The following is a 20738-nucleotide window of genomic DNA, read 5'->3' on the forward strand; positions in this document are numbered from 1 at the left end:
AATGTTTTGCTACAGTTACCGCAAGGTGCCGCTTAGTCGCATCGTTTGACTCACGCCCGGTCTGGAAATGGATCATCTTCGGTTTTTAGTAAATTTTAAACTGTACAATTCGCACGGAAACGACCACGGCAAGAACGTTGCGTTGCACGGTTTACGCCGCTGGGTGCTATTGAACGAGTGAGGAGCATTAAAAATATCTTGAACACATCATCGTCGTCATCTGCGCTGCGTTGGAGCTCGGCCGGCCGGCGGTTCGTCAGCGAGAAAACGGACTTGTCGGGTAGCTCCGGAATGTGTGTGAAACCGGGATGCCAGAACAGGTGGACCGCGGGTAATCGGTTGATTGTTTTTTGTGCCAAAGATAATTTTAAAGAAAGTTTAAAATACATAAAAACACTGCATCCAATACACACACATAGATCAGTTCTAAAAAACTTTCTATTTGCAAAATATTGTTTCACCAAATTTGGGAACTTTTCCAGAAAACTTCATGGTATGTTACTTGACCTTGAGTCATTACGTTACGATGTTCCTTGAAAGATCATGACAAAGCTTTACGTTTTGGAACAATTCTTAGGAAATTCTTTATGTTTTTTGTTCGACTTGTCCGGGACATGGATCTGGCCATTTTCTCAATCACTGTTAAATTGTCATAGGGTTTCCAACCCGTGTTCTAAGTCGGGCGAAGATTATTCTTTTACCTCTCATTACCAGCGCATCAGAGTCGCAGAAGCCCCTGAGCTCAGTAGCATTCCAACTCCATGCTTCCTAGCGTATTCTCCTCAAACGAAGTGTTTTGCGAAGCGAAAAGTAGCTCCGACTTCCAGCTCGAATGCGTCGTTGATTCTCTTTACTTATATTATTGTCGGTGGTAATTAGAGATCCCAAATATATGAACTCATCAACAACTTCCAGCTCATCGATGTCAATAGTGACTGTCCGTGAAAGCCGAACTCCGTTTTCTTTGGAACATCTTCCCATCATATATTTTGTTTTTGATGCGTCAATTTCTAACCCAATTCTCCTAACTTCCGTTTAAGATCTGGCGTAGATTGCTTCCGCCGTCACAAAGTTTCTAGTAATGATGGGAAAGGTCGTCTGCGAAGGCTAGGAGTTGGCTACTTTTGTCGATGATCCTTTCTCTCGATTTAATGTCCGCTTGCCGGGTCACACCTTTAACAGCGATGAATAACATACAAGACAGTCCATCTCCTTGCGTTTACGCGACTCGAAAGGACTCGAGAGTGCCCCCGAAATACGCGCGTAGCACATCACTTGATTCAGCGTAGCCTTAATCAGCTACATCTGATTGTCCGGAAAGTCGTTCTCGTGCATATTCTACCGTACCTGTTCGCACTCGACTGTATCGTACGCTACTTTAGAATTCACGAAAGTGTGGTGGGGCACGTTATACTCCCGACATTTATTATCGATAGACATCGTAGCTATGCTATTATCGATAGAGAACGCAACAAGATTTGGGAAAGCACCTTGTAGGCGCCGTTAATCAGCGTAATGCCTCGTAAACTACAGCAAACTGAGCCAATCGCGCATTTTAGATGGGATAAACCTACCATCCAATTCTCCGGAAGTTTCTGCTTCTCCCAATTCCTTCAAATTATCCAGCGTCGTTGCTAGTGGTTCATTGCCATTTTGAAGAGTTCTGTCGGGAGTCGGATGTTTTCGGCGGCAGCAGCTGTCCGATTTCTTGTCGGACCTCTTCGAGATCTGGAGCCAGGATGCTGTAGTTTTTTGTAGGCGCCCTAGGCTAACTTCCGTTCTGCCTGCTGTTGTATCGCCCAATCGTTCTCCTGTAGAACTCCTATGAGTGAAATTTTATAAGTTTCCTGGCATATCTTCCAATTTATCACCATAAAAAAATATCTTCGAAAGTTTTAGGCGGTCTTCTTACTCGAAAAACGAGACTAACGTTCTTTCCCATTTCGGTGTTTTCATCTGCCTCACGCTTTGGGGTCTGTGATAAGTTTTTTGAATACGAGCCGTGTCTTCAGTGGTTGTTCGACCGTGTTAAGCCATGCAATTCTCACGCCATCGACAAATAGTTGTTACCAACGGACACTTATTTTGGTAACACTTCTCGAGTCTTACTTGCTTTACTTTACTTTTTCGGCGACAATCCGGTTATCGAATTCATGCCGAATTCAGTAACCATCTCCATATTTCTCAGTCTTGGTCTGCCGCTCACCGGGCGCCCCTAACACCCGCTACTCTAGCATCCACATTAGCAGCGCACAACCAACGGGTAAGGGGTCTGCCTTGAAGTCGTCGACCTCAGACGCGTTCTCTGCTAAATATTGTTTTCGCTGGTCTCTTATCCGGCATTCTTGCCAGGTGGCCGGCCCATTGTGGCTTGCAGTGAGTAGTCGCTTCACAATATCCTCATCTATGTATATATGTATACATCATGATTCATGCGCCTGCTCCACACTTTTTCGTCTAATATGCCTCCAAGAACCAACCGCTCAAAAACGCTAAGAGCTCGTCGGTCGCTTTTGGTAGAATTTATGATAAGCCCAATCCTCGCAGCTTCCTATTTAAGACGCGTTTACGCTTCTTCCCCAGCTCTACGGTTAACATCGATGATATCGATGTCATCCGCGAATCCCCGCAGCATGTGAGATTTCGCGATGATGGTACCGCTTCTCTGCACGCCTGCCCTTCGAATAGCACCTTCCAATGCAATGTTGAACAGCAATTTCGATAGTCCGTCACCTTACTTCGAACCATCTAACATCACAAACGAATCCGATGTCTCATCCGCTATCCTAACGCTTGATTTTGAACCATCAAGGGTAGCAGCACGTATCAGTCTTATCAGTTTTGTTGCAAAGTCATGTTCAAGCATAATCTGCTACAGCTCATTTCGTTTAATTGAACCGTACGCTGCCTTGTAGACTATGAACAAATGGTGAGTCTGCAAGTTGAATTCCCGGATTTTATCAAGAATTTTTCGCAAGGTGAACATTTGGCACGTCGTGGAGCGTCCCTCTCGAAAACCGCACTGGTATTCGCCAACAAAAGTTTCCTGCAACGGCCTTAGTCTGAGAAACAGGATGCGGAAGAGAACTTTGTATGCAGAATTGAGAAGAGTAATGCCTTGATAATTGCATTCGAGTCGATGACCGTTTTTGTAAATAGGGCATATGAGACCTTCCAACCAGTCCGTAGGTAGTTCCTCCTCAGTCCGTACCTTTAGTATAACCAGATGGATTCCACAATACAGCGGTTCGCTCCGACTATCAAAACTTTGGCGGAGTTGGCACAGTCCGGTACCTGATTCCGTTGATCGTATTGAGGAAGCTTCTCATATCATGCCTCTCGAAGCAATTTTCAGACGGTGAAGTCTCTTTTCGGCAGCTCTAGCATCTCGACATTTCATTTGGTTTTTATGAATTATCCTAAGGGCATCTTCTACGGTGGTCTATATTTAGATCAGAGTTATGCAACATTTGCACCAACGAACGAAAATAGAACTGGCGAAATGGTTCAATTCAGATTCAGCGGTAATGTAAATATTTCCTGTTGCGAATCGACAAAAGGGTGCATGTTGTAAATAAACCAAGGAATGGATCGATTTCGCCTTTTCGTCTGTTTATGCTAGATGTGAGAAATGATGCATATTCAACTCCAAGCGATAAAATCGAAGCAATTTTAGTTCAAGATAAATTGATTAATGTATTTCACCATCAATCTGCTGAAGAAATGGCTTTATAAACTTGACAACTTTTATTGTTTTTTTTCCTGTCGAATGTCACTCCCCCGTACCTGCAAGATTTAAAACAACCTTCGCGCTGTCAGAAATAGACCAAAAGTTATACGAGTTGTAAAAAATTTACAACATTGCTCTGGTATAAAATTAGATTTATTTATTTACTATTTGATGAAGCTTTCAATCGTTGGTTGGTTTGCCCCAAATAAAATTAGAATGCGGAAACGTTCTTCTGCTTGGTCTAAAAATTTGGACCAAACTAAGGATTTGGGTCATCGTAGAAGATGCCCTTACTTGTCCTAAATTTTCATTCTTTTGGATCCAAACTGAATTGTCCAGATTTCAGCGGATTAATTTTTTCGGGACATCGATTTGAATCGAAAAAATAACATCGATGTGGCCGATTTTTCTTTAAGCTTACATCGAATCGAAACATCGGAAAATCCATGCTGGAACATCGATATTTTGATTTATCGATGTGACATCACCCATTACTAGCTCCTTTTCATTGCGGTGCTCATGTTCACTGCGGTTAGGCATGTTCACTAAGTGCAGCTTTGTTGCAAGTTTGCAAGAGAAAAACGAATAAACCTAGACAGATGTGATTTCTGCGGGGGGGAGGTGGACTCGACGGTGGGTCGTGAGCCACACTCGCAGCCAGCGGCCGTCTCGCTCTGAATCAGCTATGAAATGTCATAAAATGGTTTTTAAGGAGTTGTGACTAATGGTCGTTAACCAAATGAGTTTAGGTAAAATGGTCTGTTATGTTGATAAAACTAAGCGGCGTTGTACCAAAAAGACATTATTCCAAATCGTTTTATGTTAAATGAGCGGCCTCTGTTCTCATTATATAGCGACGGAGCGATCATTGGTTCAAGTCGGTATTCGCAAGAAAGCGAAGTTTTGTACGTTATACCTAACGTCCATTATGTCTATCATCCATTATGCCTGTCATCCATCATACCTAACATTCATTATGTCTAACGTCCATGTGTCTATCGTTCGCATGCCTAACGTCGGGCACCCACGAGCTTCTTGATCGAAGCGCCTTGCGAAGGGAAAAGTAGGCCCGACTCCCAGTTTGAATGTGTCGTTGAATGTCCTTCCTCAGATTGTTGTCGGCACTGACCAGAGATCCCAAATATATGTAGAATCGGTGACAGCGGTCCTATAATTTATGTAACCTTTGGTGCTTTATTCTTTGACAAGCACTGAAGCCGATAGTTTTTAATTCCGTCAAAGCACCAAAATCGAAAGCTTTTAGTTAGGATCCGTGAACATGACTGTTCGAAAACACATTTGATGCTTCTCTTTATGTCGACCGTGTAGGTCGCTGGAATAGATAAAAGGCTGATAGAAAACAGGAACAGATAGGAAATATTCGGCTCCGGTGTTTGCTGAAATCAGAAACCAAAAATAATAAAATAAATATTCTATATGGCTGATCTCAAGATCTATTCTGAATCAACAGAACGACTAGGTCTAGCTATCAAATTAGTTGAGAGAGTAAGCAGCGATATCGGTATGGAATTTGGGCTTGAAATATGCCGATCAGTACAACTTCAAGCTGAGCGCTTGACTAGCTTTGATGAGATACATTCCAGTACTGATTCACGGACGCGGGAGCTCTTTTCGTACATACGCCTTTTTGGATGATGGTTCTTCAGTCACGCTGATGGAACATGGCCTTCTGAAAGAGTTAGGTCTCAATGGAGAATCTTATCCACTGTGCTTAGGGTGGACAGCCGATCATCAACGGCAAGAAGCAGAATCCGTGAAACTAGCGCTGGAGATCTCGGAAATACATGACGCGAAGACGTATTGGATCCCAAAGGTGCATACGGTTGAAAGTCTCGCTTGACCTCGACAGACTCTCAAGATGGATGAATTAACACTTAAATATAACCATCTAAGAGAACTGCCGGGTGATTCGCACCACAGTGTTCGGCCTAGACTCCTCATAGGAATAGATAACTGTCATCTGGGACATGCTTTGGATAGCAGAGAAGGCGCAAAACATGAGCCAATAGGTACAAGAACACGTCTAGGATGGACAATCTTCGGGCCTTGTTCGGCATCTGTTCCGTCAATGACAAACTTTACAGGCCATCACAGCCTTCATGTTTGCCCGTGTTGTGAGCGAAGCGACACAGAGCTGCATAACACAATAAAGGCTTGTTTCTCGTTAGATAGCCTTGGAATAGTGCGTTCAGCTAAACCGCTTCTTTCAAAAGATGATGCGTATGCAGCGAGATCCTGAACTGGCTGAATCGGTGAAGGAGAAGATCCGGGATTACGAACGATCCGGATACATAGAGAAGCTGACGGCAAACCAATTGACCGAGAAATTCGATCGGGTTTGGTATCTTCCAATCTTTCCGCTAGTCAATCCCAACAAACCAAAAAAGATGCGCTTAGTTTGGGACGCAGCCGCTAAAGTCTCGGGAGTTTCACTAAATTCATTCCTGCTAACGGGACCGGATCAAGTCACCTCATTAGTATCTGTACTACAGCGCTTCCGGGGGTTCCGCATTGCCATTTCAGGTGATATTCGAGAAATGTTTCTTCAGATCTTGATGAACCGGTTCGATCAACAGTATTTGAGATTTCTATGGCGGAACGGAGAGCAAAACCGCAGTCCAGATGTCTATGTTACGAAAGTAATGACCTTCGGAGCGTCGTGTTCACTAAGCTGTGCGCAATATGTAAAAAACTACAATGCGCAGCGGTTCCAGGAATAGTTCCCGAGGGCAGTCGAAGCGATAGTGAACGATAGTTCGTTGCGGTGCGGATCAGTGAAATGCTGGAATTGACGGAGCCTTCCGAATGGAACTGGTTCCGACAAAGCTAAACGTCGCTGACGATGCAACGAAATGGCAGACGCTGCCGGATCTCACTCCTACCAGCCGCTGGTTCCGAAGCCCTGAGTTCCTGTGGGGACCAACAAAAAGATGGCCTGGCGCCGAGTTCAAATTTGAACACACCGCAGAGGAGAACCGGTCAGCACTGAACGTACTGCACCATTCTGTGGAACGTGCTCTATTCCGCTGGGAAGATTCCTCGAAGTGGAAGCGACTACAAAGCCATTGCCGTGGAAGAACCTTTTGCCAAAGAGTAGTGCGCTGTACAAACCATTCATCGATGGAGATGGATTATTGCGAATGAAAAGTCGCATAGACGAATGCGCTGATGTGGACTAGTGTACAAAACATCCAATCCTGCTGCCTAAGCGGCATCCGGTCACAGACCTTATTATTGCCAATATTCACCAGAAGTTCTGCCACCTGAATCACCAGACAACGCTTAACGAGGTCCGACGCAGATTTTACGTTCCAGGACTGAAAGCGGCCTACAAGCGCGTTCGAGAACGATGCCAACTCTGCAAGATTCAACGAGCGAAGCCGGAAGCCTCAGAGACGTCTGGTCTACCGTTCGAGCGATTACAAGCATTCTGTCGTCCATTCTTCTACGTCGGCATCGACTATTTCGGGCCAATGCACGTGGACGTTGGTAGGAGGACCGAAAAACGATGGGGCGTATTAGTGACTTGTTTAACTGTATGAGCGTTTCATCTTGAAGTCGCACACAGTCTTACCACCGACTCGTGCATCCTCGCCATCCGAAACTTCATCGCCAGGAGAGGTATGCCGGTGCAGATAGTTAGCGATCGCGGCACCAACTTTATCGGAGCCAGTCGTGAACTGAAGGAAGCCTTACAGCAAGTAAACCAGGACAAATTGATGGAATATTTCGTCACCGCTGATACGAAATGGTCGTTCAATCCACCCGCATCACCTCATTTTGGTGGAGTCTAGGAACGCCTCGTTCAATCTGTGAAGAAAGTCCTGAAGCACCCGCAAGTCACTCGCACACCCACTGACGAAATACTGAAGAACACACTCACTGAAATCGAGCTTATCATTAACTCCCGACCGGTTCTAAGCCCCCGATCGCATACGACGACAGCAGCTACGCCTTGAAACACACCTGGAAGATGCCCCGCTATATGCCAACCGATTTTGGCGTCGGTGGATAGCTGAGTTCCTGCCCACACTCACACGGAGGACAAAGTGGTTCAACCGAACCAAACCGATCACTGAAGGAGACATTGTCGTTATTGTAAACGACACTCTGCCAAGGAACTGTTGGCCGAAGGGTCGTGTGGCTCGTGCAGTCCGCTCCAAAGATGGACAGGTGCGCCGCGCAGTTGTGCAGACTGGACATGGAGTATTCGAAAGGCCAGCGGTGAAGCTAGCAGTGTTAGACATCGGTGCAAATACATCGTTGGACCCTTGATCTAGAAGTACCGGGGGGAATGTCACAATCTTTCGTTGCGACGCACCTTCGTCAACATTACGTTGAAGCCGTAATTCTTCCATAACGTCAGCGAACCTGTGGGATCGAACTGAAGCAGAGAAAATGACAGACCTGAAGTAAATAAAGTAAACAGCGTCTATAGCTGTAGTAAATAAAAAGAGTTACGTTGTTAAAGAACCGGAAAATCGTCTGTCTGTTGCGTTCGCGTTTAATAGAATCACGAACAATAATGGTCCTAAGCGACTACCTTGTGACAATCCAGAGATGCACAGTAAATGAGATGCTACGAGTTGAGCAAATGCAAACGAGCCAACAAGTTGAGCATAGAGTCATGATACAATGTCAATCAGTTGTCATGATATCACAAGTCTTAATTAAATGATTTTGTGTCCAAGATAAATTCATTTTGCAAATATCAGAATTTGTGAGTCTTAGTTTTTCAGAAATCACAAACCACTAAAATGAACTTGTTAATTTCGTATATATCAATTACAAATTGCAATAAAATAACATTGTTTCGCATTCATAATTAGAGCATATCCCACGTATCAGATTGCCATCCTAGAACACTGGAACGTCTTTCGAAAAAATCCAAGAGTTTAGGGTAACCAACGTATTTTGGACCCCCTCAACAGCTGTACATAATTTGGACACTTACAGCAAAATCAAATGGAAGTGTCCAAATTATGTACAGCTGCTGAAGGGGTCCAAAATAGGTTGGTTACCCTATGCGTGACGAATTTCAACCGCGCGTTACCCCCGATCGATCTGGCATCCCGGGCCTGGCAGCTGTTTGTTCGTCGGTGCTCGGTCCGTCCGGCCGAAAGATGAAAAACGAAAGCAGCGATTTTCTCGCAACGAACTTTCGGCTCATACCGCGCGCTCGCTCCGCTGGCTGGCACGGCTGATGGTGCGCTGTGCTGTGTTGTGTTGTGCGTCATGCGGTTTTGCCTAACCAGACTTAAGCGCGAATGCACGGCTGAATTATCCCAATTTGCCAATCTGTCCCCGGTTGGTGTGCACAGCAGCGTTTGAAAGTTCTCTCGAATTTGCTTTTTTTTACTGTATTTTAGCGTATTTAGAATTCTTTACCCGCAGAGTACAGACCGCCGCACCGTGGCCAGTGAAGTTGTCGGTGATTATGAGAGTAAGATTGATGTTTTTCGTAGATTTTTATTAGGTTTTTCTGCGCTTGCAAAGCATCCTGTTGTTCCAGCGTGAACGTCTTAAGTAATCGTATTCATTACATTTCGTTTTCTCGTTCATCTCTTTTTTCCGAACAGGTCAACACATCTAACTCGAACGATGCGAAACAGGTGAGCTTTTCTAGGGATTGCCAAAACGAATTTTTATTCTAATTGTATAATGGTTTTTTTTCGCTAGCTAAACGGAGATGCTGTTTGGGAGTATGAAGATATTGTGCTGGCTCGGGGTTCGACTGGGCTTGGCTTCTCGATAGCCGGTGGAACAGATAATCCGCACATCAATTTGGATGCATCCATATATATCACAAAGGTGATTCCGGGGGGAGCTGCCTATGCAGATGGACGACTGCAGGTGAATGACTGTATCGTTTCCGTCAACGATATGTCGGTGGTGAATGTAACCCACGGAGAAGCGGTGGATGCACTGAAGAAAGCTGGGGAAAGAGTGACGTTGCACATTCGTCGGAAAAGGCCTCCGGCGCAAGCACCCAAGCAGGAGGAAATAGAATTGATTAAGGGTAACAAGGGTTTAGGATTCTCGATTGCTGGAGGAATAGGCAATCAGCACATCCCGGGAGATAATGGCATCTACGTGACGAAGATAATGGATGGTGGGGCGGCCCACGTCGATGGAAGGCTTGCCGTCGGCGATAAGCTGATTGCCGTGCGAACCAGCGACGAGGAGCGGAATCTCGAGAATGTGGTCCACGAAGAAGCCGTCGCCACGCTGAAGGCCATCACCAACAAGGCGACGCTGATCGTGCAGAAGACCAACATTTTGCAGGCGCTGGCCAATTCGATCGGGAATTTGAACTCGCTTTCCACTAGTGCAATGAATCAGGTCGGCCAAAGTGTGGTCGATCATGCGGCACTGAGCGGCGGTGGTGGGGATCTTCGGTCCCACTCGCCCCTGCTGGATAATGCCTCCTCACGGTACGCGTCCTCGAATCTGCTGGAGTCGGGCCTACCGATCGGAACGCCGCGAGCCGTTAGTCACGAGGATATTTCGAGGTGAAGTCCAAGCTTTATTTTGTTGTGTTTGGGGGAATTGATACTATAAGACGCATTTCTGTTCACAGGGAGCCTAGAACAATAGTCATTCAGAAGGGTCCTTCAGGATTGGGATTCAATATAGTCGGCGGCGAGGATGGGCAGGTTAGTTGAGAAGCGTGTAACTTTATGCCGGTAAAGGAATGAAGTTTTTGTACTTTCGGTAACTTTTTAGGGGATCTTTGTGTCATACGTGCTTGCCGGCGGTGCGGCTGATATTGGAGGTGAACTGAAGCGGGGCGATCAGTTGATGAGCGTAAACGGTGTTAGCTTGAACGGTGCTTCTCACGAGGATGCTGCCCAGGCACTGAAGGTAAAGCTCAACTTGTGGTGGCTGCGTTTTTTTTTTGAAAGCGGTTATACTTAAGTTTTTTTTATTTATTCTCAGAATGCTGGTGGCACAGTTACCCTGGTTGCGCAGTACCGACCAGAAGACTATAATCGATTTGAGCAGCGAATACAAGAACTGAAGCAGCAGGTGGTGGCCGGAACCGGAACCTTGCTGCGGACATCACAAAAACGGACTCTTTATGTGAGGTAAGTAAAACTAAAATTTTATAACTTTATAACTTTATAACGCTAATAACTTAGCGATTTCCAGATCAACTTTTAATATTTTTGCGCCGATCGGTCGGAAAATCTTCGCATCAACTCCAACAAAGAAACCGACTGATTTCGAAGTATGCACTATTAAAAAATTGAAAATAAACCATTGTCCAACTGGAAATCCTTTCGACAGGTCGAAGATTCTTTGCAACGATTGAACCTAGACCAATTAGATATCTGTGCTTGGAAAGTAAACCAGAACAAATGACAAAGTCTCCTCGTTTCAACAAGATTTCTTAGCATCGCGATTTTTTTTCCATGTGTGGACTCATTACTGCGACCAGTATAGTTGATCTATTGTAATATCGCCCGGGTGTTTGCTGTATGACCTGCACTGCATTTCTTTTTTGCTATAATCGCTATTGAGTGAGCGATATGCTTATTAAATTTTATGCGTGCTTGCGTGTATTGGGGTTTACCCTTCCTTCAAAGCTTAATCTACTTTACCCACTTATTCCTCGCTGCCAGCACTATCCCATATTATAGCCGTCCCTGGCGAGGACTCATTCGTACCTCTGACCAGTACACTTAACTATAGGAGGGACATTTGCACTGTTAAGAGGCTTCAGAGGGTAAATATAGAATTCAGCACGAAGGAAGGGTAAATGGAGGGGCCTGAGAATAAACCCATGCTAAAGTCACTTGACATCGAGAATGGCTTGATTCTACTAAGATTCGAACCCACGACCACTCGCTTGTCAAAGCAGACTCGGTAACCTTGCGGCTACGGAGCCCCCCTAGCATCGCGATTAAACCTAGACCAATTTTATGTCTTTGCTTGGGAAGTACACCAGAAAGAGTAATGGAGCCATCTCGTTCTAAAATTTTTTACGAACGCGATTAAACCTAGTTCAATCTGATGCCTGTGTTAGGGAAGTGTGCCAAAACAATGACTAAAGCCCATTGTCTCAACAGATTGCAAATTCTTCACGGCGAGACGTTTAAACTTAGGCGAATTTGATATCTGTGTTGGAAAAGTGCGCTACAGCTGTAGTGTTCGGTTATAATTTAATTCTATATGAATGCGCAAGTTTGCATCGCATTGGAAGTGTAATGAAAAGATGTGCTGTTGATAAAATGGGATTGAATTGGTAAAATCCCTCCAACGTGGTGGAACGATTGGTCATAAAAACAATCTTTAATTTCTGTAAGGTAGCATAAAAGCAACAGTTTGTGTTCTTGATTTTGTTAAATTGTTTCCAAATGTACATAGAAATAACTCTATAATATATTGAGGATCGGACGTATACAATGTTACTAATTTGATAAATGTTACATACAACGCATGTAGCATGTATATATGCTGCATATAGCACGTATTACTTAAAGAATCGAATGATTACATGTTGGTTACTATCACTGCAAAGAGACTTTACGTAGTCCTGCGTCAGTTACATATGCGGTCGTGTCTTGTACACAACCCCACTGATTTTCAGACACAAATTGTGCCTCTTCATCCGTCTACTGAGAAACCACTGACCGAGAAGTTTTAATCTAACTTGTTTTTGCTGTCAGGACGACGACACTATGCAGGCCCTTGCGACTTACAAGGTACTGCGCGTGACGCTGTTCGTCTGTCAGCGTGTTAGCCGCGATTCTCAGCGCGGGTTTTCGGGGAAAAATATTAATATATATGCTTGATCGCATTTCAAGCTCAAGACTAAAAGCACGAGGTTAGCCATTACAGCTTTCCGTTATTTTTCATTACATTTTTTGTCGCTTTTTGGCGGTTTTTCGAAGTCTTCATCGTATTTTTGTCAACTATTTTACATTGTCATTTCGCCTACTTGTCATTTGTTCTTCTTTTGTACTTGCATTTCATTTTGTACGCGGTCAAGAGGAAAATTCTGTTTTGGAGAATGAGGAAGTGTCTGGTACGAAGAATGGTTAATTGAATAAACTGTTAAATTTCGGTATATAGGCCAACAATATATTGGGTCGTTGGGGCAAATATAATGGCAGGTGGGGCTCGCACCCACGCTCTTTCGGTTGGTACTCGAATGTTTTATTCACTAAACTACTGCCGCACCCTCTTATTAGGAGGTCTGATACCTAGATTTGTTTCTCCCAATTTTATTTTTTTAACACACGCACCCACTCGCCTCGGCGACGATAACCATTCTTGTATAATTGCGCTTTCTACCGACAGTGGTTTTAAATCGCTAGACTTGCGTAGCGACGTCCGGCAACAGACTGCCTGTTTCTATCGCTTCTATCGCGTCTATCTTGAAGCGTGAAATTTACGAAAATTCTTAGAAACGAGTACTTAATCCGTAAGAACAACCAAATCATCTCAGAAGATGTGGTAAAATATTGCAAATCTTTATGAAACAATCAACTTAACGTAGTCTTGCGTCATTCATGCGATAATCGTGTTATTGTAAATAACTCCTCCTTATGTTTTTACTATCCGCAACAGGACACTGTTCGACTACGATCCGAACCGAGATGACGGCCTGCCCGGGCGTGGATTGCCCTTCCGTCATGGTGACATCTTGCATGTGACGAACGCGTCCGACGACGAGTGGTGGCAGGCGCGGCGAGTGATCGGCGACGATGAGGACGAAAGCATCGGCATCGTTCCCTCGAAGCGACGCTGGGAACGGAAACAGCGGGCCCGCGATCGGAGTGTCAAATTTCAAGGCCATGCCGGGGGGAATATGGAAAAGGTAATGGGCAAAACATATTCGATGATTTTAGGTACAGTTCTAACGATTGTTTTTACTTTGCCGACAGGTTTCGACGCTCGATCGTAAAAAGAAGAATTTCTCTTTCTCGCGGCGGTTCCCATTCATGAAGAGCAAGGACGATAAGAACGAAGATGGCTCGGATCAAGAGCGTAAGTACAGCCTTTAACTAAGAATCCGTGACAAAGTAGGCAAACCAGCAGGAATTGGGACGTTAGCTTTGATCTATCTTGATCAATTGTGCATTTATTTTACTTTTCTAGCGAAAGATATGTCGCTTCATATGAACCTACGCTTGTTTTCTTTCCTCTCAACCTTAACTGTGGTGTCCATTTCCGTTGGTTTTGTTTCGGTTTCTTGTTTTCGTTTACTGGTTTGTGTTTTTGTTTTTCAAAATTCCATTTCATTTTCATATTTTTAGCGAATGGCAATGTGTGCGATCAGAATAATCATGATTCAGAGCAACGTAAGTTTCATTTCTCACAATTGTTTTACGTATTTTACACACCACCGTTTTATGTTTTACCAAATAATTAAAAGTGTCGGAATGCAAAAGAAAAAGCAGACATTACAACACGCACACAAATACGCACTACAAACACCTTACGTACAGTTTGAACTCGGTACTCATTTCTTCCAATTCCATTTGCAGCTTTCATGCTTTGCTACACGCAAGACGACGCGAACGCCGAAGGTGAGTTGAGTTATTTTCTCCTATATCCTTTCGCTAGTACATATGAAAAAGTATGTACGACCAGGCAGCTTTTTTCAGCAATGAATCCTTCTACACCCCTTCATACTTTATACCGTGGTCCGAGTATCGGAAATATTCGATCGCTCAGACGATCGGTTTATTTGTTGGTTGTTCCTGGCGATACGTACCGCAGGCATTGAAAATGGTTTTATAACCCACTTTAAGCCCCTATAAAATGCCATATTATTTACTATCCTTCTAGTTAAACGAAAACAAATAAAAATCTATACCAACATTTGAAAGGGAAATCTAAATAAATATTTTGCAAATGACACGTTGACAAACTTCAACAATTTAGTTAAATCTCTAGAGACGCATTATTTGGCAAAAAGATTTTTTTCCTTTCGAATGGAGGGTGCAGATCGACATTAGACAATTCATCATTTCCTTCCAATTATCAACTTAAACATCATACGTTTGCAACCGTCTGGCTGATCCTCCACTATTCTTTTTTTTCCTATCACTTTCGCCTTTCACCGTGTGCAAAAAAAAAACAAATCCAACTTTTAACGTGCGAAACGCGAATCGAATCCGAACAAAAATCAACTCACACGTTTCATTTCACCAACGAAATGAATTAACGTTACATACCAAATGATACCCCCGCGATTTTTTAACGCAAAAAAAAACAAACAAATAAAAAACAAACTACCGTTCTGCTATCACTATCTCCTCCACGAACACCAGGGGAAATTATCTACCGCGTGGAATTACCCGACATGGAGCAGATAACTCTAATTTACCTGGAGAATAATGATGCTGATTGTAAGTTTGGCTGCTGCCTGCCTCTCTATTCTCTCCTATTCTTGCATTCTTTTTCTACACATTCGAATTTACCCGTTCGTTTGTTCGATCGCTACTTCCGCGATGCTGCCTCACGTGCGCGTGAGCAGTCGTCAATCAATGAGCGAAACAAAAAAACTACAATAGCATGCGTTGTTTTTTCGTTGCTAAACTTACAATAATACGATCATTTACTCACTATTCCGTTACGTCACGTGATATCATGTTGGTTTCACTCAAGTTAAACATCTGTTTGATATAACAGACATATTTACATTGCTGATTTGTTAGGTAGACATGGTACGTTGCATTTGGTTTTAATTTCTTTCGTAGTTAGTTGTTCTAAAAACTAAACCGGTACTGCATGATAGTTTAAGATGTAATGTCTCGTTTTTGAATTAAAATATCTATTATAAACTCATCAAATTCGCTAATGAGATGAAGGAAGTTTAACACGGTAATATATCAAAGTACTGAACTTCATGGATGGACATCGTGACACTTGTTCGGTTCAATATATAACCAATTACCGCAGGTTGCTATCAAATTTACAATTTTAATTGGAAGATTTGAAATATTCATTTCAGGAGTACCAAACACTCGCCAACACTCTTACACTGTTTAAATGTATTACTTGTTGTTATCTATTAGAAAGTTGATTCCAGTTATATCACCCTAATTTGACCAACATTGATGTGGTTCAATCACCATACCTGCCCTGTCAGTTAAACTGCTCAAATGTACCAACTAACCCAATGCAAATCGAGCTTTGTCACTGTTGTTGTTAATATAAGTCCCTCGTATACATAGATATTTCATTAATTGTACCAGTACAACAGCATTCAAGCACCAAACTACCTCCAAACAATATAGCACAAACGGAGCCGACGGTCCGCTCTGTATCTATCATCTATCTACAATGCACAAGCGTGAATGAAACCCTTGAGCAGTTTAAAGACAGCGAATTTATTATTCCAATCTCAAACCTCTCGATACTAATCGATCCGTATTTTAACTGCTTGTGTTTTCAGCTGAGGAAAATATCCTCTCCTATGAATCGGTTCAGCGTCTGCAGATCGGTTACACTCGTCCGGTTATTATTTTGGGCCCCTTGAAGGATCGTATCAACGATGACCTCATTTCGGAGTATCCGAATCAGTTCGGATCGTGCGTTCCTCGTACGTTCACAAAATTCATAAGTTCAAATATGACCGGTTTTCTCTTTCTCTCAAATTAACCGGTTTTCTCTTTCTCTCAAGACACAACCCGACCTAAGCGGGACTACGAAGTTGATGGCCGGGATTACCATTTCGTAGCGTCCCGGGAACAAATGGAAAAGGACATCCAGAATCACCTGTTCATCGAGGCTGGCCAGTACAACGATAATCTGTACGGAACGTCAGTTGCATCGGTTCGTGAAGTAGCCGAAAAGGGCAAACACTGCATCCTGGACGTATCGGGCAACGCAATCAAGCGACTGCAGGTGGCACAGCTATTCCCGATCGCAATATTTATCAAGCCAAAGTCGGTGGAGTCGATTATGTGAGTGACATTCTCCTAAGCTGCGCATACTGCTTTTATCTACAGTTTTTGTTATCTTATTTGCAGGGAAATGAATAGAAGAATGACAGAGGAACAGGCCAAGAAGACTTACGAGAGAGCACTCAAGATGGAGCACGAGTTTGGCGAATACTTTACAGGTAAATGTTTTTTATTTTGCATGCTTAATCAAGTAAAATTTATAACGATCAGGAGAGCACTTGTAATCGAAATGGATATCCTAGCCACTAGACTATATGGGAAAAACAAACATACATTTTTTTCTGTTGTGTTGAGAAATTCAATACAATCAATGACTCTTGACCGGTATCTAAAACGTTACCGTTTGCTCGTTAACAGCAATTGTCCAAGGCGACACGATCGAGGAGATCTACAGTAAGACCAAGAACGTAATCTGGTCCCAGAGTGGTCCAACCATTTGGGTGCCGTCGAAGGAATCTCTATGACCTCAGGCCAACATAACGTGGACTCTGCCACCGAATATGCGCGCCAGGCCGGTGTCCCGCTCCGGTTATCATCATTGACGGTAGCCGAGGCCATCTTAACCGCCGCCACCACCACTATAGCCCTACCACCATGAAGTTGATGATGATGATGACGAGAACACTCACACTCTTACTCTTACACGTTAATGTACACATACACTGAGCAGCTGTCAGACGAAGAGCGCAGCTGTGTGGAAACTAATAGCAAAAGTGCTGCTAGTAGTTTAGAAAAAAGAATAAAGAGCAAAACATGTTGTTGTCTATTATTATTTTTAAATTATATATTGATGCGAGTACGAGAGCTTGGCGAGTAAGATTTTAAAAGAAAATTTGCATTGAATATGGGAAATTTATTTAAATTATTTTGTTCGAGAATAATAAACCTATTAACTATTGATGAATGTTTATTAAATCAATATATTTATATAAAAGAAAAATATATAAAATTAATGTATCTAATAAAACATGGTTTAAACTAAATGAAAGTAAACATTGAATAGATCATGTATATTAAGGTAAAATAACGTCTATAGAATTCTGCCACGGACGAGTTCGTGAATCACATCAACACTGAAGTCTGGTTGTTGGACTCTAACGTGTATCTAGTACTGTGCTTCAAAATTGTTACAAATTTAGCGAGAAACACTAAGGCTAGTAAAAAGCAAATATTATCCGCACCCTTCCTTCATAACAGTTGGTTGAACAAAGCAAATGAAACGCATTTAACTATTCGCCTAAACCAAATTCCCGAAATGAAAATGATCCGAATCAGAACGTTTGAATAAGTAGTCTAATTTTTGGACAATCAAAATATTTCCCGGTAATTCTCAAAACTAAACTATTACTAGAGATACGATTCAAGCTAACAAAAACTCGAAATATGACACTTTGTTTTAGTAGAAAATAAACGGTTTTATTTATTTTAATTTTGCACCAATTCACCCACAAAAACAAAAAATCCACACCCTGCACTTGCATTGGAACATGTGAAAGCTCACAGAAAAAAAGAAAAGCGAAACGTAAATAACACCATTCATTTTATGTTTTAGTAAGTAAGTAGTCGATAGAAAGTGTATGAAATTGTCACCGGCTTAAGCTCATCTTCGAAAAAATACAACACAATATCTTTGACTTCGCAATACATACGTGCGCAGAAAGCATGTACCAATAGGCTCTGTTGTGTAAAGATATCGGGAAGCAAGTCATTCGTTTCGAATGACTTGATCAACTTCGTGCCAAAATTTTACACAAACTCACAGTATATTCAATTTCGATCGGAAACCAGCCAACATTCGCGAGCCATAACCCGAAACCGGACAGTCAGCAACAATATCGTGAACAATGTGTCATCAGTTCTCTTTCATACCCTTCTACTGCAGTTAAATGAACGGTCGTCATATTTATCGGACGATATTAAAACTCATAACGGTAAAACAAAATGTCTTTTCATTTATACAAGTAAACTTCTAAATCGAGCTGTATAATCCAATTAGTACTGCGTATAGTGCGGTAGTGCGACACCAGAAGGAAATCAATAACTAGAACCCGCAACACTTACATTAGAAAGCTGCCTTACGAAAAGAAAATCCCTTAAAAGTTTTATAACGAAATATGAAAGAATGCCGAATGGTTTAACTTGTTTAGTGAGCCAAAAGTTAATAAATGATAACTATGTGTAAATAATGACTCAAAGTATAGATTGAGAAATACGGAAAAAAGAAAAAAAAACAAAATTTAAATCGTAGCATGAAGTAAAGCAAAAAAATCGTTGAGACATTTCTGATTAGTAGAACCGAGGGGAGAAGCTAATTGATTCAAAATTCCTCTCACTCATACACTCTCACATCAAGTGTCGAAAAGCAGAAGAAAAAAGTTGTTTAACTCTTGTAATTGCAATAAACGCGACATAACGTAAACATAGGTTTGTTGCCAATCGTTGCCTATTGTTTCATTTATCTCAAAACAAGAAAACTTTTATTGCCGTAAGTCGTATGTAAATCCTACTACTAGCCTACTTCGAGTTTTCAAGACTGACTGTACTGAAAATGCCCAGGGATTAAAGCATGCAAGTCGCCTGGATTAGTTGAAAAAGAGTAGGATGCCTCGAATTTAGGCAAACAATCGGGCTAGGAGAATCATATCTTCAGTACGCGAAGTAGATGAACTTTCGTTGACCGGCTTTTTACAGGTGTCTGAAGTTGGAAGACAGTACAATGAGATGCATCATAACCTCGGACTCTGCATATTGCAGCAACCAACATAGAGGCAAAAACCGTATTGTTAATACAATTGCGAGAAACATGCTGCTTGCGGGGCCTCTGTAGTCGCAAAGTTGTCGAGTCTGCTTTGACAAGCGAATGGTCATGGGTTCGAATCTTAGTAGAATTAGGCCATTCGATAGCAAAGTGACTTTAGCATGGGTTTTTCTCAGGCCGCTCACCACCCTTCCTTCGTGCTGAATTCTATGTTATACAGATAAGACGTATTGACAGTGCAAAAATGAGACCTTTATAGCAAAAACATCCCATCAAGAAGACTGGCATCTCTTTCTCACGCCCATACAAATGACGAGTAACAGAAGCAACAGCGCACCCTTCCCGACAAAAGTTGAAGCTGTGTATACATGTATTGGTTGACAAAAATGTGTGCGAGTGTAGTAATGCATTGCATACGTGTTTGTGTACATCCATATTCTAATTTACACACACTAGTATGTGTAGGTTCAACTTTAACTCGGCAGATAGCATTGCTGTTACTGTCTCTCGACTTTTGACAGAATTACCAGTCTTCTTGATGGAGTGTTTTTGCTTATAGTTAAATAAATGCACTAGTAATCTGCACCAGGGATGGCTTTGGGGACAGCACTGTCATGTGGAACGAGGTGGGTAAAGTAGAGAAAAGCATTGAAGGAAGGGTACTCAATTACACACAAACACGCATAAAATTCAATAAGCATATCGCTCACTCAATAGCGATTATAGCCAAAATAAATGCAGTGCGGGTTATACAGCAAACACCCGGGCGATATCACAATAGATCAAATTATACCGGTCGCAGTGATGAGTTCATATAGGAAAAAAAATGTGCTGCTCGGGTAAAAAATGCTGATAACCGTTTGTTGCATTGTTCTCGGATGGAAACGTGTATCATTGTAATTTGCACAGAATCAATACTATTGGCGGCTGCAATTGTTCAGACATTAGCTGATCCGCAGATAGTTATCGATGCTATTTATTTTTATGCCTTCATTTTCATATGTGAATCGCAAACAATACGTTGTCGCGAATATATCGTTATGACTCGAATGTTAACTAGATCAAACGAAATAAAAATATATGGTGCTAGGTTCTAGGATTTGTAGCTTCAATCACATATTCTACCTCTACGATATGCTGCTCATATCCTCTTAGCAACTTTCTGCTATATTTAGTAAGGACAGTAACCTGAGTACCTTACAGCGTAGCGGGAGCACTAATAGCTTCATATAGAACTTGACTCACTTTTAGAAGGCAGTACCTCCAACGACACATTATTGAAGGCCCCCATTCCAATACTCCTGCA

At 42.5% G+C, this 20738-nt stretch overlaps 1 protein-coding gene across 2 annotated transcripts in view; it reads left to right on the forward strand.

Annotated features, from left to right (window-relative positions):
* LOC128732905 (disks large 1 tumor suppressor protein) overlaps nucleotides 1-19100 on the forward strand; it is a 38048-nt gene extending 18948 nt beyond the window's left edge. Inside the window, exons 3-15 of one of the 2 annotated variants that reach the window (XM_053826348.1) lie at nucleotides 9331-9363; nucleotides 9431-10263; nucleotides 10332-10407; nucleotides 10478-10615; nucleotides 10691-10839; nucleotides 13328-13577; nucleotides 13645-13747; nucleotides 14017-14061; nucleotides 14248-14289; nucleotides 16164-16310; nucleotides 16392-16674; nucleotides 16741-16832; nucleotides 17032-19100. In XM_053826348.1, the coding sequence (XP_053682323.1) occupies nucleotides 9331-9363; nucleotides 9431-10263; nucleotides 10332-10407; nucleotides 10478-10615; nucleotides 10691-10839; nucleotides 13328-13577; nucleotides 13645-13747; nucleotides 14017-14061; nucleotides 14248-14289; nucleotides 16164-16310; nucleotides 16392-16674; nucleotides 16741-16832; nucleotides 17032-17138 (2298 nt within the window). In that variant the 3' untranslated portion in view covers nucleotides 17139-19100. The remainder of the gene's footprint in view (nucleotides 1-9330; nucleotides 9364-9430; nucleotides 10264-10331; nucleotides 10408-10477; nucleotides 10616-10690; nucleotides 10840-13327; nucleotides 13578-13644; nucleotides 13748-14016; nucleotides 14062-14247; nucleotides 14290-16163; nucleotides 16311-16391; nucleotides 16675-16740; nucleotides 16833-17031) is intronic. The other variant, XM_053826349.1, reaches the window with a different exon arrangement.
* The last annotated feature ends 1638 nt before the right edge of the window (nucleotides 19101-20738 follow it).

The sequence above is a fragment of the Sabethes cyaneus genome, chromosome 1 (genome assembly GCF_943734655.1).
Source record: "Sabethes cyaneus chromosome 1, idSabCyanKW18_F2, whole genome shotgun sequence".
Lineage (NCBI taxonomy): Eukaryota > Metazoa > Arthropoda > Insecta > Diptera > Culicidae > Sabethes > Sabethes cyaneus.